The sequence below is a fragment of the Nomascus leucogenys genome, chromosome 8 (genome assembly GCF_006542625.1).
Source record: "Nomascus leucogenys isolate Asia chromosome 8, Asia_NLE_v1, whole genome shotgun sequence".
In the NCBI taxonomy this organism is placed as follows: Eukaryota; Metazoa; Chordata; class Mammalia; order Primates; family Hylobatidae; genus Nomascus; species Nomascus leucogenys.
In genome coordinates this window covers 107,026,354-107,052,283 of record NC_044388.1, presented here as the reverse complement: position 1 = coordinate 107,052,283, position 25,930 = coordinate 107,026,354, and the positions used below count along the sequence as shown (strand labels likewise).

At 58.2% G+C, this 25,930-nt stretch overlaps 1 protein-coding gene across 1 annotated transcript in view; it reads left to right on the top strand.

The window, feature by feature from the left end:
* The window catches only part of FIBCD1 (fibrinogen C domain containing 1), a 38,042-nt gene that overhangs the window by 5,570 nt on the left and 6,542 nt on the right, over nt 1-25,930 (top strand). The window contains exons 3-6 of the mRNA XM_030818048.1: nt 4,567-5,046; nt 10,107-10,266; nt 10,623-10,759; nt 22,319-22,415. Coding sequence (XP_030673908.1) covers nt 4,567-5,046; nt 10,107-10,266; nt 10,623-10,759; nt 22,319-22,415 — 874 coding nt within the window. The remainder of the gene's footprint in view (nt 1-4,566; nt 5,047-10,106; nt 10,267-10,622; nt 10,760-22,318; nt 22,416-25,930) is intronic.

The following is a 25,930-nucleotide window of genomic DNA, read 5'->3' as shown; positions in this document are numbered from 1 at the left end:
CCGCTTCCCCAGAACCCCCAAGGCTGGGGCCTCAGAGAAGGTAGCCTGGACAGAGGTCACCCTGTAACTGAGGCACCCCCGGGGGCTGCCTGCCGCCCTCCTGGCATGAGCCTTACCCTCCTTTTGGCCAAGGCTTCTTAGGCAGCCATGAACCCTGGGTGGGCACGGGGGGGTCACTCGAGGAACCAAGCTGGGTCCCTCCAGCTGGAAGCTCATGCAGGTGGTCAGTGGCAGAAGTGGACTTTGAACCCAGGGCTCCCGGCTCAGGCCGTGGTCTCTCTCCTGCCCACTTGCCCGGGGATGCCCTGTCTTGGGAGCTGGGGCCTCTGTGTGCATCCTCCCCATTCCGCAGCCCCCAGGGAGTGCACCCCGCTCGGCCACACCAGGACGGATGAATCAGCTCCAGCCTCAGGCATACCATTTGGGCTGCTCAGCGCCCAGAGCCCCCCTTATTATCTCGGGCAGATTTCTTCACAAGGCACGTAAACGGCAGCCCATAAAAGCGAACAGTACTTCATCTTTAAGGTGATCTCTGAAGACTAATTCTCCTCTGCTGAGTGCCCTGTTTCATCTCCAAGCTCCGCTGTCCCCCTGCCTCTAGGGGACCCCCTGCGGCTTCCTCGAGCCCCTCCCCATTTTGGTGCCCTCTGCCTTCCCACCAGGGAGGGGGCTTGGGTGGGAGGAGGGTGCAAGATAGGGCAGGGGTGTGGGAGACGCAGAGGGGAGACAGCTGACCTCTCTGCCATGCCAGCCCCAGCCTCGCCCGCCAGGGGACCTTAATGCTACACAGTCCGATGATGCGGCCCTGAGCTGCTTGGGGCACGGTATCTCCCGACGGGCTCCAGAAGCGTGCATGACAGGGACTTAGCTGCTGACACAGAGCTTTGTCTATCAAACCCGGCCATACTTTAGGCAGAGGAAGGAAATATAGAACAGCCCAGTTAGCGGCCCTGGCAATTCGGAGTGCCCCAGCCCTGGGTCCAGGTGGTGGCTCCAGTGTGCCTCCCCCATGTGACTTTGGATGAGGGTCTTGTTCTCTGAGCCTCAGTTTTCCAATCTGCATAATGAATTCAACCATAGCATCAACTGCATGGGGTTACTTGGATAATTCAGTGATGGGAACATGGTCCATGACCAAGGAATGGCAGTGATGGTGCAGTGCCCACCTGACCTGCAGGTGGCTGGGGGCTGAGGATGGCCTGAAGCTTGCCCATTCTGTGCCAGGCTATCAGAGGTGGGCATAGGGTCAGAGGCAGCCCTGCCTCGGGGCCCAGGGCCCAGCCAGGGTCATGAGCCTCTGCCCTGCCAAGCCAGGTAGGTCCCAGGAATGCCTTCACCCCCTCCCCATGCCAGCTCCTTCCTTCTGTCCATCTGCCCGTCCATCCAGCAGCGGCCATCGGGGCTGCTCTGTGCCAGGCGGCGAGCAGGTCCCTACCTGTGGAGGGGCTCACAGTCCAGGGCAAGTTTCCTGAACTTGAGATTCACTAGTCCCTGAATCCTCAGAAGCTGTGCCCACAGCTTTCACAAGACACCCCAAAAAATCAAGAATCACAGTCTATGGACCGGACATGGTGGCTCGTGCCTAAAATCTCAGCACTTTGGGAGGCCAAGGTGTGAGGATTGCTGGAGTCCAGGTGTTTGAGGCCAGCCTGGGCAAAGTAAGGAGCCTCAAAAATTAAAAAAAAAAAAAAAAAAAAAATTAGCCGGGCATGGTGGTGCATGCCTGTAGTCCCAGCTACTCAAGAGGCTGAGATGGGAGGGTTGCTTGAGCCAAGGAGTTTGAGGCTGCAGTGAGCTAAGATTGTGCCACTGCACTCCAGCCTGGGTGACAGAGCGAGTCCTTGTCTCTTAAAAGAATCCCAGTAATCCCAGTCCATAGAACAGGAACTCCCCAGGAGCAGGAGCTGGGGCTGACAGGTCCCCCGATACCTCCTCAGGAACTGGCCCAGAGCCTGTTCATGGGAAGATCTAGTGAATGTGGAATAGATGATTGAATGAGCGAGTAAATGAAGTCGAAGGCCACAACAATCTGTCTTGTAAGCACCCTAATGGGGGGAGCACAGAGGAGGAGCCCCTCCAAGCTGGGGGAAGCAGAGTGGAAACAGTCAAGGACGGCTTCCTGGAAGAAGTGACAGCTAGCTGAGCCCTGAAAGAAGAGAATACATTAGGCCAGTGGAAAAGGAGGAGGGGAAGCAGATGCTCCTGGCTGGCCAAGGGAGCAGCCTGTGCAGAGCTGGTGGAGGGGAACTGTGCATTCAGGTCTGGCTGGAGTAAATTGTCTTGATGCGTGGAGCCCGGAATGGACGTGGCCCCCAAGAGAACCAGGCAGGCATGGAGCACTGAGTCCCGGCAGCCACATGACAATAGGGACAGGCCAAGGAACTCTCTTCCGCATCCTGACAACAAGGCAGATCTCTTTCCCGGGGGTCTGCATGTCCGGGCGCGTGTCTCCTCCACCCCGTCCTCTTCGGGTGCCAAGAAGGTCATCGGCAGGTCCTTGTGGAACTTGAATTTAGAAAAACGATTCTTTGCTCTGCCTCATCTTCTAGGTAGTAAGACACAATGATATAAGAGGCGTCTATCTCTGTTCAATGTATCACTAAGAAAGCAAGCAAGCTGTCAATTACAATTGTAAGATGTTCCCCCATGTTGGAGATGCTAAAACGTGAAAAAAAGAGAAGGTGCGTCCCAGCATTGACGACACACAGAAATAACACTTTGGGTGGAAAAAAAATGTCCTCCAGATGCCGTGTGCACATTGATCATGGGATAATAAAAACCACTAATATTTATTGCGCGAGCACAACGTGCCAGGCACGGCTCCAAGCGCCTTAATATACGAAGTCATTTCAAGACAAGTCTCAAATTCAGAAAGTTGAAAATGTGGGGAAAATGTGTCTGAGAGTTGAGGAAATTCAATCACAGGAGGGGCCTGGCCCGGGGAGGAAGGCAGGAGGCTCGGGGCCTAATCCCAGTTCTGCTTTTATTTGCTGTGTGACTCTGGGAGAGCCCCTTGCCCTCTCTGGGCCTCAGTTTTCCCTTGTGTGTAATGCTCAGGGGCCATGAGCGAGTCTGCCCAGTGAATCTGGGCCTCCGAGAGCGTGTGCGGCCACACTCTGGCACCTCCGTTCACCACAAGCTGTTCTCGTCCCTGGCTTCTGGCCAACAGTTTTTTTTTTTTTTTTTATCGCGCCTGCCCTTCGTTTCCTTTTTTTTTTTTTTTTTTTTTTTTTGAGATGGAGTCTAGCTCTGTCTCCAGGCTGGAGTTCAGTGTCATGGTCTTGGCTCACTGTAACCTCTGCCTCCCAAGTTCAAGGGATTCTCGTGCCTCAGCCTCCCGAGTAGCTGGGATTACAGGCATGTGCCACCATGCCCAGCTAATTTTTGTATTTTTAGTAAAGACGGGGTTGCACCTTGTTGGCCAGGATGGTCTCGATCTCCTGACCTCATGATCTGCCCACCTCAGCCTCCCAAGTGCTGGGCTTACAGGCATGAGCCACCTCGCCCGGCCCCGTTCCCGGTTTTGAGATATGGCTTGTTCTGGAGTGACAGCCACCTGTTGCCTTGGCCCCCCTCCTCCTTGGAGGGCAGCAGGCGTCTTCTCCAGGGTGGCCTTAGGGCTGCCTGGTCCAGTGGATTGCTGTTTGCTCTGCCAGGGGCCTGCTCTGTGAAGAGGTAGAGGAAGGAGAGAGGACGGGGCGGGGTGCGGGGAGGAGGTGCCTAGGAGCCCCCATGTGCCTTGGGGACTGGAGAGTAGCGGGACAGAACACGGGATGTGGCCGCTGCAGTTGGAAGGGACCTTCCATGATGGGTGCCCACTACCCCAGGGCGCTCGTTCCCAGAGACAGCACGAGACTGTCTCTAGCATCGCTGCTGTTGCATCACAGCTCTCTCTGACCCGTGTATAGAGATATGGGTGTCTCTATATTGCTCTATTTTACAGGCGAGGAAACTGAGGCTCAGAGAGGGGAGGCCCCTCGCCCAAGGTCACACTGTGGGAAGTGCAGCTTGGAGGCCTGAGCCTGGCCCGTCTGGCTGCAGAGGTGGGATCTCCACCTCCAGCTCTTACTGGGTGGTGTGGGCTCCACGGGGGCCACACGGCCGCACACACAGGTGACCATGGGTCCCTGGGCTGTCACCATGCAGGGCATGGGGGGAGGTGGGCGGCAGGGGCAGCAAGAGGGAAAGCTTGGCATTCTGCTTGTGTCTTTGTGTCTTTCTGCCTCGGTTTCTATTTCCCATCCTCTTCGTCTCTGTCTCCCTGCATCTCCCTGTGTCTCCCTGTCTCTCCCTATGTCTCCACCTCCCCTCTGGGGCTGTCTCTCTCCACTTTCTCCCTGAGGCGCTCACTGTGTCCCTCTCACTGCATCTGTGGGTGTCCCTGTCTTGTCTGTCTCCCCTTGGACTGTCTCTCCGTGCCTGTCTCATCTCGATCTCTCTGTGCCATGCCCTTGCCCAGCCCCCAAGAAGGGGGTCCTCTGACCCCAGATATGCCTCTAATGCTGGCCCCTTCTCTCTCCCGTCCGTCTGTCTGTCTGTGTCTGTGCATCCTGGGTGGGCCTGCAGCGGCCGAGCTGCGGCTACGTGCTGTGCACTGTGCTGCTGGCCCTGGCTGTGCTGCTGGCCGTAGCTGTCACCGGTGCTGTGCTCTTCCTGAACCACACCCATGCGCCGGGCACGGCTCCCCCGCCTGTCGTCAGCACTGGGGCTGCCGGCGCCAACAGCGCCCTGGTCACTGTGGAGAGGGTGGACAGCTCACGCCTCAGCATCCTCATCGACCCGCGCTGCCCCGACCTCACCGACAGCTTCGCACGCCTGGAGAGCGCCCAGGCCTCAGTGCTGCAGGCGCTGACCGAGCACCAGGCCCAGCCACGGCTGGTGGGCGACCAGGAGCAGGAGCTGCTGGACACGCTGGCCGACCAGCTGCCCCGGCTGCTGGCCCGAGCCTCGGAGCTGCAGACAGAGTGCATGGGGCTGCGGAAGGGGCACGGCACGCTGGGCCAGGGCCTCAGCGCCCTGCAGAGTGAGCAGGGCCACCTCATCCAGGTAGGGTTGGGGTCTGTGTCTTGGGGTCTTGCTGGAGGCGAGGGGTTGGTGCTGCCATGCGCCAGGCGCCTGATGTCCACGGCCTCACTTAATCCCCAAGTGCCCCAGACAAGGGGCTACTGCTGTTCCCATCTACAGACAAGCCCATGAAGCTCAGGAGGTGCAGTCACTCATCCAGGGCCGCACAGCTACTGGGAGCCAGGATTCAAACCCTGTTTCTTTCCCGGGGACCGGAGTAATTGTACAGCACCCCACGGCATTTGGCACTCAGTCAAATCCAGGGTTTGAGGCTTCCCCAGTGCTCCAAGGTACAGGTGAGGCAGGGCATTGCCCCCCATCAGGAGCAAATTGAGGCTCAGAGAGGGGATGTGACTTGCTAAAGGGCATGTGGCTGATCAGTGCTACCCCATCAGAGAGAGCTGCACCCCATCTCTCCATACCCCCTCCCAGTTCACTACCATGCAATACCCACAGCTTCCCAGGGACAGAGAGACCAGTCCAGGCAGCTCAGCCAGACCCCTAGCCTGTCCCAAACCACCTCCACCCTCCCCACCCCTGCCCCCAGCCAAGCCAGGCTCCAGCCAGCTCCAGGTGGGTCTGGATGAAGGCTTTCCAGCTTCAGCTCTGAGACCATGCTGGAAGCACCCCCCACAAGAAGTTCCTCCTTCATAGGGTGAGGGATTTGGGATCATCTCATCTGCCTCCACCATTTTCCAGGACAGAAAATGGTGGCCCAGAAAGGGGTGGTGATTTTTCCTGGGTGCCGTGGCCAGGTCAGACCTGGAATCCAGCCCCCGCTGGAGCCCTGCCCAGCCCCTGGCCCTGTGCCACGTTCTCCCGGTGACTCAGATCCCTGGAGGCTAGGAGCCAAGGCCCTGCCCCCACGGGCGCCCCAGCCCCTTCCGCCCCCCTGCCCCCAGCACCCACTGAGAGATCCAGGCATTTAGTCACTCAGCCACTCATGAGCAATGGGCCCTTTCCCTCCCTTCGAAGGCAGCAGCTGGAGAAATTACAGTCCTCATCACCCTGTCTGGGTGACTGATGGGAAGGTGGCTTCCCCCTCCCGGGGTAGAGGGTTGTTTAGACCGCCTTCCGGCTGCCCCTCCATGTGCAACTTCCCCAGGCCTCATCAGCAGAGCTGGGGGCTGGGGGTACCTCCTGACTTTCTGGCTGACCTGGGACCCCCACCTCACTCCAAATCGCTCAGCCCCTGGTCAGCTCAGGCCCAGTTCATGAAGGCCCACCCTTAGAGCTGGGGTGGGGGATTTAAAAGGAGGGACCCCAGAGTCCTGCCCTCCCAATAGCCTGCGCAGAGGTACAGAGTGTTCCCGCAAGACTAACAGCCTTTCTGGGCCCAGGAGTGCCGGCTCACCTGACATATTTACTTCCCCAAAAATGTTTGATTTGACTCATTCCCCACAGACTGGATGATGCAAGAGACAGTGTGTCTTTATGTTTCATTCAGAGGCAGCGAGCCGTGCTCCTAACTCCTCCCTTCCATGCTTCCCAGACCCTCAGCTGATCAGCACAGACGTGGGTTTCTCAAAGCTGTGCCTGCAGGCACCCTGGGTTGGAATCCCCAGAGGTGCTTGTTAAAAGGCAGCTTCCTGGCCAGGTGCGGTGGCTCATGCCGTAATCCAGCACTTTGAGAAGCCGAGGCGGGCAGATCACTTGAGGTCAGGAGTTCAAAACCAGCCTGGCCAACATGGTGAAACCCCGTCTCGACTAAAAATACAAAAATTAGCCGGGCGGGTGCCTGTAATCCCAGCTACTCAGGAGGCTGAGGCAGGAAAATTGCTCGAACCCGGAAAGCAGAATTTGCAGTGAGCCGAGATCACGCCACTGCACTCCAGCCTGAGCAACAGAGCAAGACTCTCTCAAAAAAAGGAAAAGGCAAGTTCCTGGGCCTCATCCCCAACCCCCTGCAACCCCCCAGCCGGGGGTGATTCTCATGTGTAGTCCCTGAGGCCTGCTGGTCACGGCTGAGCTGAGCCATTCTGCCCTGAGGGCTTGAGTCCGCAGAGCTGGGATCCAGTCCAGGCCCCATCTGGGCCAGCTGTGGGATGCTGGGCAGGTTGCATCCCCTCTCTGGGCTGGGTCTTCTCACCCGTGAAATGTGCATAACACAATCTATGCTGAGGGGATATTGGAGCGCCTGGCTATAGGGCTTGGCTGGCTCTGTCATGTGGGGGATACTCACCGTCTGCACCATCAACGTCTCATTATTATAGCAGAAATTGTTTGTGAGCTGAAATTTAAACCTATAGGGAGCCACCATGCCACTATTGAAAACTCCCTTTTTTCTTTTTTCTCTTTTTTTTGAGACGGTCTTACTCTGTCACCCATGATAGAGAGCAGTGGCACGATCAGGGCTTACTGCAACCTCCACCTCCTGGGCTCAGACAATCCTCCCACCTCAACCTTCTAAGTAGCAGGCACTACAGGTGTGCACCACCATGTCTAGCTAATTTTTTTGATGAAAGTTTTTTTGTAGAGAGGTCTTGCTATGGTGCTCAGGCTGGTCTCAAACTCCTGGCCTCAAGCAATCCACCCACCTCGGCCTCCGCACGTGCTAAGATTACTGTGTTGGGCCGAAAATCCCTTTTCTGATAGGAGTGATAGGCCTACACCATGTGCTGGGCTCTGTGTTAATAGGCACTTTGCAGCCCGATAACGCCAGGAGGTTGGTACATTTGTTATCCCATTTTATTTTATTTTAACTCATTTATTTTTTTGAGGCACGGTTGTCTTACTCTGTCACCCAGCTGGAGTGCAGTGGTTCGATCTTGGCTCACTGCAACCTCTGCCTCCCGGGTTCAAGCAATTCTCCTGCCTCAGCCTCCTGAGTAGCTGGGACTACAGGCACACACCACCACGCCCAGCTAATTTTTTTGTATTTTTAGTAGAGACAGAGTTTCACCATGTTGGCCAGACTGGTCTCAAACTCCCGACCTTAGGTGATCCACCGACTTGGCCTCCCAAAGTGCTACGATTACAGGTGTGAGTCACCGTGCCCGGACTTGTTATCTCATTTTATGGGGAGGCAGACTGAGGCTCTGAGTGGCAGGTGCCTGTGCAAGCTCGCTCACACAGCTAAGCAGTGCTGGGGACAGCAGCTCTGATGCCACTACCTCTAAGCGCTGCCCAGCCCTCTCCTGAGGCGCCTGTGCAGCTCAGCGAGCAGGGACTCACTTCCCCATTAATTCGGGGCATGTTTATATGTACATTTTCGACTTTAATCATCTGCTGGTTTAAACAGAGGTCTTCCCTGCCCGTTAGCAAGAGGGAGGAGGCCGTGCCTGAGTTTTTTTAGTGCGTTGTGGCTGTGTTGACTCAGATAAATGGGCAGTACCGGTGTGACTTAACCAAGTGATCTTTGCCGCACACACATCGCAGGGCGGCCCCCACCTACCGTCTTCCCTCCCGCCCCGGTTGGGGTGTGCTGCCTGTGTCCCTCTGTGGGGCGTGCCCAGTGGAGCTTGTCTACAGGATGCTGCCGTGAAACCCAAACACTCTGCCTGCCCATCTCTGCTCCTCTCTCCCCTGGCCTCAGCCCTCACTGAATCACCTGCTCAGCAGAGGGGAAACTGACAGGGAAACTAAAAGCTTTGCAGGGCCCCTGCCTCTGGACGAGCCGCGAATCATATTTTGTAAACTTCCGGCACTGTATATTTCTATTTTCCTGCCACGAATGGGCTATTATCTGGCAGGTGACATGTTAGGTGTATAAAGACCCGGCCGGCTCCACACTCTCTGGCTGGCCAGCTGTAGCTTGCCCACCACCCCCTCACCCTCCACGTGGTCCTGCAGCCTCCTTGAAGCCCAGGGTGGGGGCAAGAGACCTCAGACCCTTCAGGCAGCTAACAGAGGCAGAGGCGCTGGGGGACAGCATTGTGCTTGCCAAGCTCCAACCCCAGGGCTGTGATGGAGGGAGGGGCGGGAGTGAAGGATGGAGAACAACGGCTGAGCTCCCCAGCCCAGTCTCTCCTGAATCCCCCCACTCAGAGAAACAGAGCTCATTATCCTGGGTTACAAGGAAATGGAGACATGGAGAGATTCGGATACTGCTCCAGGGTCACGCAGCTAGTGAATGGAGGAGGGATTGGAGTCAAGACACAGACAGTCAACACCAGAACCTGGGTCCAAACCACCGCCCCGTCCTCACCCTGACCCTGGTCTCCTACACAAGAACACAGCCCGGGCCCCTTTCCTGCCAGCCCGCCCTAGGGAAGTGGCCTGAGTCCTGGTCCCTGCCCCCAGTGCCATCCTTCACTCTCAGGGTTCTCTCGGGGCCTCAGTTTCTCCATTTGTCACAAGAGATGACAACCTTAAGTCCTCCCTCTGCAGCACGGTGGGGGACCCAGTGAGGTCATGGACATCGCAGAGCCCCAGAAACTCGAGTGATGTTTGCATGGGGAGTGGGGGTGGGATGGGGGAGCCTTGTTGGTCCAGAAGCCTAGGGGGCTGCGCAAAGGCTCCTGTGGCCTCCCCAGCCTCAGGACACTCCTCTGTCAAGTGCCTGGAAGGTGCTGTGGGAACTTGGTGTGCTGAGTACCCGGCCGGTCCTTGCCGCTGTGCTGGGCACCTCCCACGTGTTGTCGCTGGTCCCCATAGCAGTTTGGCCAGGCCAGGGGAGACGAGCGTGGTAAGGACATTCGCCCCTGGTAATATAACTGGCAAGTGGACGTGCTGGGCGCTCTCTCCCCGCCTGGCATGGCCTCCTCCAGTTTACTCTTCCCTGGGCTGAAGAGATGGCCAAAGAATGCATCCTGGGGCAGCAGGGGTGGCAGGTGCCTGCTGGAGCTTCCTTCCCCTCCCGCCTGCTTCCTGGCCCTCCCAGCCCTTGAGGCCCCAGAGCACAGGCTCCATCATAGCCTGGCTGGCCCCTCAGACCACCTTGGACAGGGATCCAAGGGGCAGGGTAGGGCGGGGCCTGCCATTGAGCCAGGAGCCCACCTCTGCCTCAGGAGACGGTCCACTCTGGCCAGTGACCTGCTATGTGCGTCACCCCACCCCCAACAGAGCCCCTGCCCCCTCGGCTCACCCCCTGTGCTCCACAGCTTCTCTCTGAGAGCCAGGGCCACATGGCTCACCTGGTGAACTCCGTCGGTGACATCCTGGACGCCCTGCAGAGGGACCGGGGGCTGGGCCGGCCCCGCAACAAGGCCGACCTTCAGAGAGCGCCTGCCCGGGGAGCCCGGCCCCGGGGGTGTGCCACTGGTGAGTGGGGCAGGGGCTGCTTTCCTCCAGTGACTCGGGTTCCAGCTCTGGGGAGCGGGGAAGTGGGGTTTGGGTTCCCCAGCCATGAGACCTCCAGGGCCCGACCCTGCTTCCATGTGGCCTGCGCTGAAGCCCTCTCGGTCCATTCTCCAGATGAGAAAAGTGAGTCCCAGAGAGGGTGATTCTCTTACCCAGCCACAGCAGAGAGTGGCAGAGCCAAGGTCGGACTCCAAGGCCGGTGCTCTCTCAACCCCATGGGAACCCACATGGGTTATCGATGGACAGACAGTTTGGCCAGGGGGCTGGGTAGGAACGCGCTGGGGCCGCAGCCACCCTGACGGCTTTGCCTGCCTCAGGCTCCCGGCCCCGAGACTGTCTGGACGTCCTCCTAAGCGGACAGCAGGACGATGGCGTCTACTCTGTCTTTCCCACCCACTACCCGGCTGGCTTCCAGGTGTACTGTGACATGCGCACGGATGGCGGCGGCTGGACGGTGAGTGTCCCAGGCCGGGCGGGCGGCAGGGTGGGCACCGGGGACCATGAGGCTGTGTACCTGAACCTGGGCATTCCGAGCAGCTTCCCACCCAGCCCTCCACCATGGACCTGTGGACTGGCCCTGCCCCCGGTGCCCTTCTGCCTGGCCTGACCCCACCCCTACAGAAGAGGGGAACAGGGGACTCCGTGAGCTGACCCTGGGGACCCACTCTGGAGCGGACATTAGGCAGGAGCCACCTTGGGCTCCCTGAGATCCCCAGCTGTGGCTCTTCCAGCCGGGAGCGGTTCTAGGCAAGTTGGGGTTCGGGCCTAGGAGGACACGTGGCAGCAGGAACCTGTTGCTAATGTGGGTTCCAGGGCTGATAGGTGCGGGCGCCTGCCTTTTTGAACTACCCAATACACGGCGCGTGTGCAGAAGAGAAAGGAGGAGTGTGGCTGCTAGGAGCAGAGACCCCCCACGGCTACGGGCTGACAGGAGCTGTCTGATTCCTGCACCTCCTGATTCCTGCCTGGGTGGGAAACAGGGGCGAGATGTCCCAACTGCCAGTCACAGGGCAGGGGCGGGACCACATGAGATGCTGGGAGAATGGGGCAGAGGCCCTGGTTTGAGGACAGGAGGACTGGCTCTTTAAGGCTTCTCAGCTTCACATTTCATTTCAGTTGGACAGACATTTTTGAGCACCTACTGTATACTGGGTTCCGGGGAAGCACAGAGATGGGGAAGCCCCTGTCCCAGTCCTCCCGAGGAATTTACAGGCCGGGGGGCATTGGGGGTGGAAGAAGTCACTGTAGCAGAGGGGAGGGGAAAGCTTCCTGGAGAAGGGGGCATTTCTTATGAGCCATTAAAGTGGGGAGGATTTCTGAGTGCGGGCAGGAAGGAGAAGGTATTCCAGGAGGAGGGGCAACCTAACGCGGCTCCCACGGCACATTCGGGGAGCAGGGCCCGAGGGATTTGTGGTGTGTGACGAGATGAGGCTGGAGTGGTCTGGCCCCAGGCTGCAGGGTTGGGACACACACTCGGGAGCTACTGGGGGTGTTGAAGAGAGGAAGACGGGATGGGGACTGTGCTTTGGGAGAGGTGACTTGGCGGTGTGCATCCCTGGGCAGTGGGGAGCGGGACAGGGAGGAGGTGTTTCGAGCATTCAGTCCACGGGTCTATGATGGGACCCCGACAGCAGATGTCAGAGAGGCGTGGAGCCTGGAGGTTCCGCGCTCTGGCCCCGTCATCCACAGGCTGCCCCAGCCATGGCTCTGAGTCCTGCTGTGTGACCTGGGGCAACTTACCTCGGTCCTCTGAGCCCCTATTTCCTCGGCTGTGAAATGGGGATGCCCGCCTACATCCTTAGAGCTCTTAATTGCAAGCACAAGAAAGTGGGGGGCTCAGCTGAGAAGGAGTGTGCTGGAGAGAGACTGGGAGGCCAGAGATGCCAGTCAGGGCTGCTCAGCCAGGAACAGAGACCCCAGACCAGGCCAGGGGGTGGCCCGGTGAGAACCCCACTGCGCCAGGGCTGCTGCCACTGAGTGCAGGATGCATCTCGCCCGGGATCTTGGTGTTGACTATTTTTGGTGTATTGATGTCTAGGCCCACAAACATCTGGGGGAGGGGCTTAACATCAGACAAAACAAGTGACCGAGAAACAGGAGAGAGGGAAGCCTCTTGGCGGGGAGTTTTTGGGGGAGGCAGGGGTGCAGGCAGCCTGGGTCAGTTTTGAAAGGGGTCAGCGATCCCCAGCAGAGGCAGGACGTGGGGAGACCCGCACAGGCGGGTGGTGGAGGGACGAGTCTGCCAGCAAGGCAGAGCCTGCTGTGTTAGGAGCCAGCGTGAGAGCAGATGAGAATCCCCACAAGACCCCAAAGACAGACACCTCTAAACCTGTCTTCAAGCTCCAGAGGAGAGCTTTTAAAAATGTACTGGAGCTGCGTCTGGGGGATAAAAGCTCTTTTGTTTTCCTGACGCCAAGAACGTCTGAGTTATGGCATTTGCTTCTGGGAACCCCTTGGTGGGTGGAACAGTGAGAAGGCACCAGCCGAACCCAGAAATCAGAGTTCAGGGTCAGGACAGGCTTAATGAAAGATCAGGACGCCGGAGCGGGCCATGCATCTTCCACTCCCGTGGACGTGAAGCCAGTCTCCCGGGAAGTCAATCAGGATTTGGGCTGGGAGGCGGGTCATTCCGACGGCCTCAGCTTCAGGGGCGATTAGAGGGGAGCCGATGAGGAACTCCCTGCCACCCCTGGCGCTCAGACACCCGGTTCCGGGGGCCCCGGGAGAGAGGCCATTCTCATCCGAGAAGTGCTTGCCTGGCCAGTGAGCGTTAATATCCATTTGGGCCTCTATCAGAAGCAATCTTTTCCCAGGAACCTCTCGACATATGTCAGGATCACCCCCCTGCCACAAGGAATCTCTCAGAAACTCAATTTTTGTTTGGGAAGGAGCTGGCTGCCGCCTCTCCAGCCCCGGATACCATCCATCCTCATTAGACTCCCTGTCCGAACTGCCAGGCCTTGAGCACCAACGCCACCTGATCCTTCCTGGAGGACACGGCACCTGGAACTGTGCCCCGAGACCCTGGGGCTGGACACTCTCACCAGAGCCTGCTTCCTGGAGAGACCTGCGTGGGCGAGGGTGGAACTCAGCAGCCCTGTCCCCAGGGCCACTTTACAGTTCATACACCCCTGCCCCCCACCCCTGGCATCACGCCAGCACCCTTCAATCCCTGGAGGCAGGCAGGGCAGCCTCAGAGAAGGCCAGGGATGTGCCCAAGGTCACCCAGCAGCCTCCAGGCCGCCCACAGTGGCACATGCTTATTCTTGTGTTCAAACATTGAGTGCCCAAAGCAAGCCAGGGCCAGGGAGGTCAGCAGCGACTAGACAGGGCAGCGAGCTCCCAGCCTGGTGGACAGAAGGACAAGGAAGCCGACTTGTGCCAGGGATGGGGAGCCCCAGGGCCCAGAGGAGAGACCCCTGTTCCAGTGTGGGGGGTGGGAGGAGTGAGGGGCAGGGAGATGGTGTGGCTTGTTTGGGGGCCACGGTGGCTTGGTGCTACTGGCCTATCTGGTTTAAGGAGGTTTGGGTCCAGGACAAGGCAGGGGAGGTGGCAGGTGATCCTTAGGCCCCATTATCACCCCCATCACAGGTCCTGCCCTTTCGTGGCAGGAGTCCCAGGGGCAGGGACCACACCCTCCTGTGGCCATGTTAGCTCAGGGTGGGCACCGCACCTGCACACCCTTGGCGCTCTCTAAATGCTCGCCGGATGATGGCTGTTGGCACCCTTTGGCTGTGTAGCTTTACCTCTGTAAATCTCACTTTTCTCATCTGTAAAATGGGTACCATATAGAGCTGCTCTGCAGATGTGGACGAAGTCAGAACCCTTCACAGGCTGCTCACCTGTGAGGAGTGAGTGGGGAGCAGGGCTGGGAGGGAGTCAGTGCTGAGCCCTGGGGGTTCCCTGTGAACACAGGATCTGGCTCTGCCTTGTAGCATCTTATAATCAAGGGGGGGGGGGGGTCGTAAAAAGAAAGTCCAGATGTCCGTACTCAGAAGGTGCCGAGTGGGATGAAGCCAGCCATTGCCAGCCCACACTCCCCACCCCCAGCGCCCCTGGCTGTGTGAGATGCGAGGGTCACATCCCTTCTTGGAGGCCCCCTTGCTCATCTGTCCAGTGGGGTGGCCCTCTTGCCTGCCTTGCAGGGCCTGGGGAACGGGGTGGCTGTGCCCAGAACCTGCTGCAGGTGGGCGGAAGGAGGGCCCCTGCTCGGCCTCAGCGCCTGGGCTCCCCGCTCCCACCCAGCCTCCCTGCCCTGCCGCACAGTCTTGTCCCCACCGCAATCTGCTGGGGGCAATACTGCCCCCCAGGCCTGACTGCCAAGCCCTCAACACTGCATAGTCACTGACCGGGGTCACGCACGCTGGGTCCAGATCAACATGTCCTTCGGCAGGGACTTGGAGTGGCCATGATAGGACCCTATACCCCCCTGCTCCGATACCAGGCACAGCCAACGTCCCCCAACACCACGGTGCCAAGTGGCCCAAACCCTGTTCTGTGCGGCCCTGTACTCCGCCAGGTGCTTCCTGTGTGCGAGGTCAGCCAGTTCACATCTGCCTGTAATTGGCTCCCCTGGAAAGGAGCCCGCACTTCCCCCCACCTAAGCTCTCCAGACCGGGAGGAAAATCCTGCCCTCACATGGAGAACATCAGAGGATCCCGACAGCAGGCTCAGGCTCGGGGAGGGATGAAGAGCTCCCGGGGCCTCCCCAGGTGCCAGCCTGGAGCAGCAGGACCTCGGGGGTCCAACAGATGAGATGTTAGCTCCTTCCTACTTGGGCTGCAGCTGCGGCCAGCCCTCCTTGTCCCAGAGGCAGTGGTGGCAGGGGATCTGCTGTGACATTGGTGGGCCACAGTGTCCCCACGCTGCTGCCTGCCCCACACCCTGCCTGGGGAATGGTCCTTGGAGCACACACACATTCATAATGGCGAGGTGACCGGTGACCGGGGACAACACCCTCACATTTCCTTCGTTCATCGTGCAGAGAGAGCTTCCGTGGGGAGCAGTTTGGATTTTTCAAACTTTGAACAGAAACGGGACAATGCACGTGCAGGGCCCAGCCCCACGCCCGACATGGCTCAGCACCCGAGAAACAGCAGCTTGGCGGTGCTGTGCCAAGAGCCGGCAGGCACCGACTGCCAAGCCTGGGAATGACGGCAGGGCGCCAAGCCCGGGGGTACCATTTTCAGTCAAAAACAAGGAGTGGGTCCGATTTCCTTCTGGGCTCAGCAGCTGGCTCTGAAGGGAGGGTGGTGATGTTGGTTAGACCTACCGTGCGCCGTCCGTTTACGCATTGACTTGATTGCCTCTTCCCCACCGGCCCTGCGGGGGCTTACAGGCTCAGAAAGGTTCTTCGACCTGTCCGAGGTCACGTGGCCTGTGAGAGGCAGAGTCAGGATTTGAACTCAGCTCTGCCTTGTTCCCGACTGAGCCCAGAGGCCTCCCTGGGAGCACTGCCCAGAGGTGTCCAGAAAGGAGTTAAGGAAAAGCCAGACTCCTGGGAATGCCGCAGAGCCGCCCCAGGGCTGCCTTTGAAGGGCTGCCGTAGCTCACACATCCAAGTTCTTTGTTCTTTAAAAACATGAATCCTCCTCTGCCAGGACCCCTCTGACCCCCTCCCAGAATCACCTGATCAGAAAGCACAGGAGGCTGGGGGAGGCCACAGCTCCACAACCAACACAGTCCTGTCTGTAACTGGTTTCTGCAGCAGTTTCATCACAGTCTAGGAAAAACCGCAGTTGCTGCTTCCAGGGGGCCGTTCTAAGGCATCGGAGACCGTCTCTCCCAATCTCACAGGGTTTGGACCCACCCACCCCCCAGTCCTTGGGTTTCAGCTCCTCTGACCAGCTGGCAAGGCCCTGCTTAATGTGCCGTTCAGCCAGGCATGTCCTCCTCCAGGGAGCCCTCCCAGATAACCACCTCCAGCTGCCCCAGCAGAGGGACTCACTCCTTCTCAGGGTTCCCAGCAAGCTCTGTTGAATGCTGGGCACCAGCACATTTAATTCTCATCAAAACTTTGTGGGTTGAGGCTTTTATAATCCTAGCTTTACAGATGAGGAAACTGAGGCCTGGGGTTTGGAGGAATGTGCCAGGGTGGGAGCTGCTCTGCCCTGTGGCTGCTGGCTTGTGCGTGCATCTCTCGTGGGGCTGTGAGCTTTGAGGGCCAAGGTCATCCCCATGAGCCTGAGCACACACGGGGTGCTGTGCAGGAGCCCTTGTTTTGCAGGGGAGAAGCCACGTATCCTGTTGGCTGGAGTCTGGGTAGAACTCAGGTCTCCTGGGTGCCAGCCCAGGGAGCTCCCTGGGACTGAGCGTGCACTGTCATCCCCAATCCTCTGGCCATCTCAGCCCTGCGCACCCAGGTTGCCCACTCCTCCAAGCCTCAGTCTTCTCATCTGCCTAATGGGAGGACCAGCCCTCCCTCCAAGGCTGTGGCGAGGAGGGTCGTGGTCATCCTCTAAGGCACTGGCCGGGTGCTGGGGTGACCACAGAGCCCAGCTCGGTGCTCGGGACACTAGCTGCATGTTCTGGGCACAGTGGCAAAGCAGCAGCTGGTTGGTCAGGGTCTGTTTGCAGAAGCAGCCCTGGGCGGGATGCAACCTGCGGAGCGTGAGGCTGCAGCGGCCCAGAGACATCTCTGCCTCCCTCGGTCCCCAGGCCCCATCTGACAACACAGGGCGGTCGGTGGCTGCTGCTGTCTTCCTTCCTCCACATCCAGAGCCGTCATTCCTTCCTTTGAACCCGCCCAGCACCATCTGCAGGACCATGTGGGCCCAGCTCTCCCTTGGCAGAGCCCCTCTAAGCGGCACTTCCAAGATTCGCTGCGCGGCGGGCTTCTGAGAATCCGCACCAAGAAAACACTCTCTGTCTGTCTTCCCACTCGTGGCATCTGCCCAAGAGGCCGCGGCCGTGGCGAGTGTTTCTACTCAATCGTTTTCCAGCCGGGACCCCAGAGAGACGCCCCCAGAGCTGGACCAATTCATATTTTGGCCTGAAAATGAATCAGTAATTTTTGTTTCCCTACCTTTTGCTCCCCGCCTCCATTTTGTTTTGTTTTGTTTTAAGACAGGGTCTCACTCTGTTGCCCAGGCTGGAGTGCAGTGGTGCGATCTCGGCTCACTGCAACCTCTGCCTCCCCAGTTCAAGCGATTCTCCTGCCTCAGCCTCCCAAGTAGCTGGGATTACAGGCGCATGCCACCACGCCCAGCTAATTTTTGTGTTTTTAGTAGAGATGGGGTTTCACCATGTTAGCCAGACTGGTCTTGAACTCCTGACCTCAAGTGATCCGCCCGCCTCAGCCTCCCAAAGTGCTGGGATTACAGGTGTGGGCCACCGTGCCCGGACTCCCCACCCCTTTTTGCCCAGTGGGGATTCACGTTTGGTGGATGGGGCAGAAAGAAGGGGAAGTGGACACCTGGATCCTTTCCTTACTTCCTCCCTCTGTCCTCCCATCCCGCTGGTCCTCGCTGTGTAATTAAAGCCCTCTGTGCTTGGCCACATCCAGGCATCTGGCGTCACGAAGGTCCAGTGTTGCTGAAGCTGTTTGCCAGAAATATAAAGCCACAGCTGCAGTTTACCCTGGGCTCAGAGTCAGACTAAACATTCCCCCACGCGGGGGAAGCTGGGAGAACCCACCTGACGATCTGGGCTGTGCTCAGCACTTGCACTAGTCAGGCCACGTTGGGCTGTCATTGGCTCGAGGTCGGGGTAGGGTTTCCAAGCCTGAGATCCTAGCACAGGGCCCGGCACAGGCAGTCACTCGGGGTGTGAACCAAGAAATCAGGACAGCCCGTGGCAAAGGCTGTCAGCGGTTCCCAAACTGCGGGCATACTCCATGGGCCACTGGCAAAATCAACTGAATGGGTTTGATCAACCCATTATTTTTTCAATCAAATAGAGTGGAGTAGAACATGATAGAAAATATCAGTGCACTAAGGCCGGGCGCGGTGGCTCACGCCTATAATCCCAGCACTTTGGGAGGCCAAGGCAGGTGGATCACAAGGTCAGGCGTTCAAGATCATCCTGGCCAAAATCATGAAACCCCGTCTCTACTAAAAATACAAAAAACTTAGCCAGGCCTGGTGGTGGGCGCCTGTAATCCCAGCTACTCAGGAGGCTGAGGCAGAGAATTGCTTGAACCTGGGAGGCAGAGGTTGCAGCGAGCTGAGATTGTGCCACTGCACTCCAGCCTGGGCGACAGAGCAAGACTCCGTCTCAAAAAAAAAAAAAGAAAAAAGAAAATATCTATGCATGTCCTTCTGCATTAAGCTAAGTCTGGAGTCTGGATGCATATGCCTGTGTGGTGATGTCGGCTGCATCTCTCTGGGACATGGTCAGTCTGCAGGTCACTTCTCCAAGGCCAGACCACAGATGTGTCTTGGCGCCTCAAGAGCAGGTCCGCAATCCGTCACTGCATACGTTAAAGTGCCCAGGTTGGCCAACAGTTGCCGCAGTTTATTTTTTTATTTTTTTGAGACAAGAGTCTCGCTCTTGTCACCCAGGTGGGAGTGCAGTGGTGCGATCTCGGCTCACTGCAACCTCCACCTCCTGGGTTCAAGTGATTATCCTGCCTCAGCCTCCCAAGTAGCTGGGACTACAGGCACCTGCCACCACGCCCGGCTAATTTTTGTATTTTTAGTAGAGACGGGGTTTCACCATGTTGGCCAGGCTGGTCTCGAACTCCTGACCTCAGGTGATCTGCCTGCCTCGGCCTCCCAAAGTGCTGGGATTACAGGCATGAGCCACCACTCCCGGCCAATTGCTGCAGTTTCTAAGTGGGCGTTGATTCAGGCTACGTGGACGGGAGTGCCGGCCATGTGTGATTTCAGTGTCCTTCCTTGGGCAGAGGCAAAGGCAGGGGGCCAGGTGTGCTCACCCCAATTGATCGGCACCAAGGAGGAGCCCTGGGGGGATGGTGGGGTCACTGTAACTGGCACCCAGACTGGGAGGGCAGTGGGAAAGAGGGGGCCGAGGACTGTGGGTGCAGGGACCAGCTCTTGGCACCAGAGGCCTGGGTAGGGGGGCACACTCAAGGCTACAGCCATCCTGGTCAGTGGACCCGCCACCAAGTGCGAGTGTGGACATGGTGTCAGCACACTAGCCTTCGGGCGCTGGCGGCAAGGGTAGGTCCAGACTGTCATGGGACTGAGGGCACAAGATGTAGTCGGACCCCGCTTTTTGCTGCCCACGGCCGCGTGGCCGCTGGCCAGTGTCCGAACTTCGGCCCTGTAAGGGTGGGGTGCCTGGGCTCAGGGAAAGGGTTTGGGGAGGGACATGGGCACACAGAGAGCACGCAGTCCCCGCGCTGAGTCTCGACTGCCCATCATCCCATCAGCCAGGACACACGGGCAGGAACAGCCCCTCCTGCCACATCCTGAGGAGTCAGGGCAGGGCTGGAGTCTGGCGAGTTACATAAATGGTAGCATTGGTTCCAGGCGTCCCAGTGGTGGGAGTGAGTGCTGGAGGCAGAGCCTGGGGGATCCTCTCGGAGGCTGTGGTCTGGGCTACCGGGGCTTCTTGCCCTCATTCTGGATGGTTCCTCTGAACCTTCTGGAAGAGGCACTGCCGGGCACCTGTACATCAGCTCACCCGCCCCTGGTTGGGCACACCCACTGGCTACTGGGGTCTCCCCACTACCCCCACTGTGGCCTACTTCCCTAAATTTCCTGCCCCGCCCAGCAGGCAGACACAGGGCCCAGGACCCTGCCCCTCCTCCAGGGCCACCCTGCTGGGCAGACCTGCTCTCTCCCCATCCCCCAAGTCTGTCCTGCCTCTCGCCCGGTTGGGGTCCCCGGAGCACCCATGTCTCCTGTGTTCCTTTGCCCTAAGTTCCCTGAGGGCAGAACCGTGACCTCGTACAGAGCAGGGGAGGCAGGAGCCCTCGCCCAGGCCTGGGCCTCGGTGCTGTGGCTCGCCATCCAGCTGGCACTTGCTGAACACCTGCTAGTGCCAGGCCTGAGCTTATTCTCGGTGGATGGTCATAGCCTGGGAGGAAGGCGTGGCTATGATCTCTGCTTTACAGACGTGGGTGCTGGGGCCCGGAGAGATGTGGGGACTCTCCAGGGCTCTCTAAGGCAAAGCCGGGGCTCTGGAACCCAGATCCACAACCACTGGGCTCCCCTGCCTTCAGGAACTCCTTTATGGAACTCCTTCAGCACTGAGCATGCCCAGGTCCCCAGTCTCCAGGGCAGAGGCCCAGCCGACGGCCAATGCCAGCCAGGCATCCCAGGGGGCTTCGGGCCTGCCGGTCCCTCTAGCTCCCCTCCTCCTGTGGAAACAGGCTCCTACTGCCCGCTGCCTTCTCAGGGGAGCGCCTGAGCTTCTGCCAGGATTAGGCCTTTGAAAAGGTGCGTGCTCTGGGTCCCAATATGCAGCCATCAATACAGCTCTCCACCGCTCCTCAGATCTCCCTGAGCCTGATCAAATTTCCTTCCGCCCCGAGCCGGTCACTCCTGAGGACTTTCAGATTTCAGAGCTGGGCCAGGTTTGAGGCAGCAAAGCACGAAAAAGGAGGTGTCATCTCCCTCCAGCTCCCTGACGTCAGAGCTGCCCAAACGCCATGACGGACACATCCGTCCCCGAGGGCTCAGAGCATCGGCGAACGCTCACACGGCAGACGCCTCGGGTCAGACCGGGCACCCGGGCAGTTCCGAGCGACTGAAATCAGGCTGCTTAGTAATGAAACTGGCAGCTCGCCGGTGCCGCAGCCAGATCTCTAACACATCAGACTCTGACACAGATGGAGGCCGGCCGGGCCGCGGGAGCTGCCTCAGAGAATAAAGCAGGAAAAGGCTTGTTAAACAGAAAGAGGGCTGGGAGGGCTGGGGAGGCCAGCCGGGACAGATTGTCAGCGGATCCTGTAAATACTCCAGGCAGCTGTGGCCTGGACCAGCGTGGTACTTATTTCAAAGCAATTTAACCGGTGGGATTCCTGACTCCCAAATCAAGAATGTTATTAAAATGAAGAACGGAGGCAGCCCAGGCGCTCATTGGTACCCAGGTTACACCCTGCTGGCTGTGGGCTCCTCGTCTTCCCCTGAGCCATCGCCTGGACTCCGGTTTCCCAGCACCCCGACCCCCACCCAGGCTTGTTTTGGGGAAGGGGGGCTTACTGAGGGACAGGGCTCTGGAGGCCAAGCCTGGGGTGTGTGGGGGGTGCTCTTGGTTCTTAAAAACTGGAGGATAGACTTTTGTTCAGTTTTGTTTTGACCTGGAAAAAGATATTAAGACCCTGCCCCCGCTTTATTTGACCATTGGGGAAAGTGAGACCCAGAGCAAAGTGCTGGAGATGCCCCCAAAGCCGGTTTTCCTCCACCCCACCGAGATTCCTTTTTTTTTTTGAGACAGAGTTTTGCTCTGTCAACCAGGCTGGAGTGTAGTGGCATGATCTTGGCTCAATGCAACCTCCGCCTCCCGGGATCAAGCAATTATCCTGCCTCAGCCTCCCAAAGTTCTCACAGGCATAAGTCACTGTGCCCGGCCCACCCCCCCCGCCCCCCAACCTTTTTTTTGAGAGAGAGAGAGCCCAGGCTGGAGTACAGTGACACGATCACAGCTCACTGCAGCTTCAACCTCCTGGGCTCAAGGGATCCTCCTGCCTCAGCCTCTCAAGTAGCTAGGATTGCAGGCATCCACCATCACACCTGGCTGATTTTTTAAATTTTTTGTAGAGACGGAGTCTCACTATGTTGTCTCGAACTCCTGGGCTCAGCCTTCCTTGCTGGGATTCCGGGCATGAGCCACCATGCCCGGCCTGGAATTCCTCCCTGAGGAGCCGTTTTGGGGGCCTGTGGGCATTTGGTCAATCCCACCTCGAGCCACCACGGGGCTCTGGAGCCCCTGCTGTTTTCCAGGCCCCGGGGCCGGGAGCTGTTGGGGGAAGTGGGCAGCCAGGCCCCTGCCCTCGGCAGGTCAGAAGCAGGGTGAGGGGAGTCTCTGGGCGGGGTGGGCCCAGGTGGGCTGTGAGTCCTGGGATGGTCGGTGCCAACGCCCCATCCCCATCTTACCTTTGCAGGTGTTTCAGCGCCGGGAGGACGGCTCCGTGAACTTCTTCCGGGGCTGGGACGCGTACCGAGACGGCTTCGGCAGGCTCACCGGGGAGCACTGGCTAGGTAAGCATCCCGCCCGCCGTCCGGCCCAGGCGGGCCTCCTCCGCATGCCTTCCAGACACAGCTGGGTCCCAGCCGCTCCCTGAATGGGTTTGGGCTGTGTGGGTTTAGGCTGGGTTTCCCTGGCCTCGGCACACCTGAGCCAGCTCACAGGTGTCATGCATGAAGGTGACAGGCATTCAGAAGGAGTGAGGCCAGACATTGCCAACGGAAGTGTCGGCGTGGGTGGGCTCCCAGTGCTCATAAAGGCTGAACACTTGCCCACATGCGCTTGGAGGCCAGTTCCTGCCGGGGTCGCCCTGGGATCTGCTGGCTGTCCTGAATCAAGCAAGCCTGGGGAGGTGGTCAGCAGCATCCCAGGCAGCGGGGGGACAGAGGAGGACCCGGCACCGGGACACCAGGCATGGAACTCCCAAGAGTGGCCAGTGGTGCTCCCAGCCAGGGCTCCTGTTTGGGCCTGGAGGCAACTGCACGCCTTCCTGCCACTGGGACACACAGTCCCTGCCTGGCACAAAGTCAGAGCTCAGAAGATTCTGTCAATATTATTACCTACCTTTAAATTCACTCAGTATTTTAAAATGTTTGAAAGTCCTTAAAATTTTTTTTTTAACATTTAACTATCTAAACAAAATATTCCAAACAAAACTTCATTTACCTAAACAAAGTATTTATCTTAACAAAATATCCTGAAAGAATCACAACTTTGAGGTCCTATCTACCTATATATTTGGGAAGTGGCTATGGCTTGAAGTGAGGTGGATTTTTCTGGTTGTTCTTGAGATATAATTTACATACAACAAAATTCCCTGTGTGGAAGCGTATGACCCCATGGTTTTTAGTATAGTCAGAATATTACAACCATCGCCACTGGGTCCAGAACTTTTTCTTCACTCCAGAAGGAAACGCTGTACCCCTGGGAGCAGTCACTCCCTTGCAGGTTTTGAATATACATGAAACGCACGGGTGCTGGGGGACGTGTGTCATCTGGGCGGCCTCGAATGCCCCACAGTGTCCTCCTGCACTTAAGCCCCCCAGGTGTGTGCGGACATCCAGGGAGTTCCACAAGCTTCGGGGGTGGGGGGGGGGCAGCGGAGGGGGCGCCTTGGGTGGGAGGGAGGGAGAGGATGAGAAGGGTGAGGACATCTGAGGAACTCCCTTGTGAGCGAGCGAGCAGGGTCAGAGCTGGTAGGGGGAGGCTTGGGCGGGAAGGAGAGGGTGGGCCAGCATGGCTGGCGGGAAGCACCAGCTGAGAGGCTGAGAGCGCAGGTCTGGGCACCAGCCGGGGTCAGGAGGGCTCCAGGCCTGTGAGGATGTTCAGTGACACCCCTGGAAGATGGGGGGTCGGGGGCCCCAAAGGCAGGGTTGGGGAGGCGAGGCAGGGCCGCCCCTCTGTGTGCATGGAGGCCCCTGGGCAAGATCTGCCACCCATGCCCCCTCCTCACCCGGGCCCACGAGGGCAGGGCCCTCTCCGACCTGCCGTGCCCTGGTCCCCAAGGGTTGCCAACAACTGGGAAGGTCACACTCTGTGTGGACTTCATGCCCACACCCCATGCTGACCCCCAACCCACTGAGCACCGAGCTACACGCTTCCCATGCACTGTCCCCAAAGCCTCACACCCACCTAGTTGGGGGCCCTGCTGTCGTCCCCTCCTTTTAGAGATGAGTAAGTTGAGGCTCAGGAAAGGGAGGTCCCTTGTTACAAGCCTGCGTGTGTTGGGGTCGGGGAGCCCCAGCAGGGTCTACACACTGGCGCCCAACCAAGCTTGCCTCATCCCTGAACCTGGTGGGTGGAAGGAGGGGAGACAGGGAGACCCTGCCTCAGGCTTCCCAAGCTGGGGGTAAAGATAAGGACAAGGCGGCAGGGCCGAGGCATGCCCTCACCACCACCCACCCCCTGGAGCAGCGGTGATGCCCGTGCTCATGGTATCTTAATTGAAATCTATCAGCAGCTGCAGATGGTGCGGGAGGAAGCATTTAAGCAGGTCCTGATTCCAGCATCCTGCAGACGAGCCCTGACAGGAATGTCAACAGCGCCCGTCCCTCCTCTGCGGCACCACCCTCCCCATCCCCTCTCAATGAGTGCTTTGTCTTTTCCTATTGAGTCATGGAAGCTCTTTATATATTAAGGTTATCGATCATTTGCCCAACACATGATAGGTATTAACTTCTGGCCATTTGTCTTTCAGCTTTTTCTTTTTCTTTTTTGGGATCATGTTATTATTTATTTCCTAGAAAGTTAAGATGTTTATGCACTCAGTTCTGCCACCCTTTTCTTCCTATCTTTTCTGGGTTTTAGCCCCTGCTTTCCTTTCCTTCCCTTCCTAGTTTTATTTTTTTTTAAGTCTCCTCTATTTTTTTCTTCTGTTTTTCTTTCTTTTCTTTTTCTTTTTTTTTTTTTTAAGACGGAGTCTCGCTCTGTAGTTCAGGCTGGAGTACAGTGGCATGATCTCAGCTCACTGCAACCTCCACCTCCCAGGTTCAAGCGATTCTCCTGCCTCAGCCTCCCAAGTAGCTGGGACTACAGGCGCCCACCACCACGCCCGGCTAATTTTTGTATTTTTAGTAGACAGGGGTTTCACCATATTGGCTAGGCTGGTCTCGAACTCCTGATCTCGTGATCTGCCCGTCTCGGCCTCCCAAAGTGCTGGAATTACAGGCGTGAGCCACCGCGCCTGGCCTTTTCTTCTGTTTTTCTAGTGTTGTTTTAGGTTGACAGCTTTAGTCCAGCCGGAAGTCCACTGGGGTGGCCATGTTAAGTTTAGGGTCTTAATGGTTTCCTGTCTGTTTCAAGCCATCAGCCCTCTTTCTTGCTCTCTGCAATTTGAGCTGGGAGCTGGTGAAGGAGTTGGATCGGGGGCCCAGGGAATCTGGGAAGAACAGCTAACGTGGCTGGGGGTGGTCCCGGAAGGCCAGGGAGAAGCTGGGAGAGCTGGAGAAAGCCAAAGAGCAAGGGCAGGGAGGCGAGGGAGGGAGGAGGTGGTGTGGACTGGAGGAAGGACGGAGAGGGGCCCAGGCCCCAGGTCCCCACCCACCCCTCCCTCGGGCGTCCTGCCTAGCAGCCCCCGGGACACCGCTCATGAATTGTCACTCAACCCAGAGGAGTGGCTAATGGTGGCCTTTGGGCCCCAGTGGCCAATTAGTGGTGGGAAAAGGAATCTTCCAGCATCCCCGGGGGGCCGGTCTCCCTCTCTCCCTATTCCTGCATCATCTGATTTGTTCTGCATAAGGTCTGAATAGCAGCAGGGATTCGGGGCCCTTCTGCCTGGGTTCAAATCCCAGCAATGCCACTCAGCAGCTGCGTGACCTGGGCCAGCTCCTTAACCTCCCTGGGCCTCATTTTCCTCCCCTATAAAATAGGGAGTAATAGGCACTCCTTCCCCGGGGCCTAGGGAAGCAGCAGTCAGCACCTGGATAATGTGTGCAGTGGGCCAGCCCTGACAGAAGAGCTGCCCAGAGATTCCGTAATTAAATTGGACTCACTCTAATTCCACTGGATTCACTCATCTGCACGAAGGGCT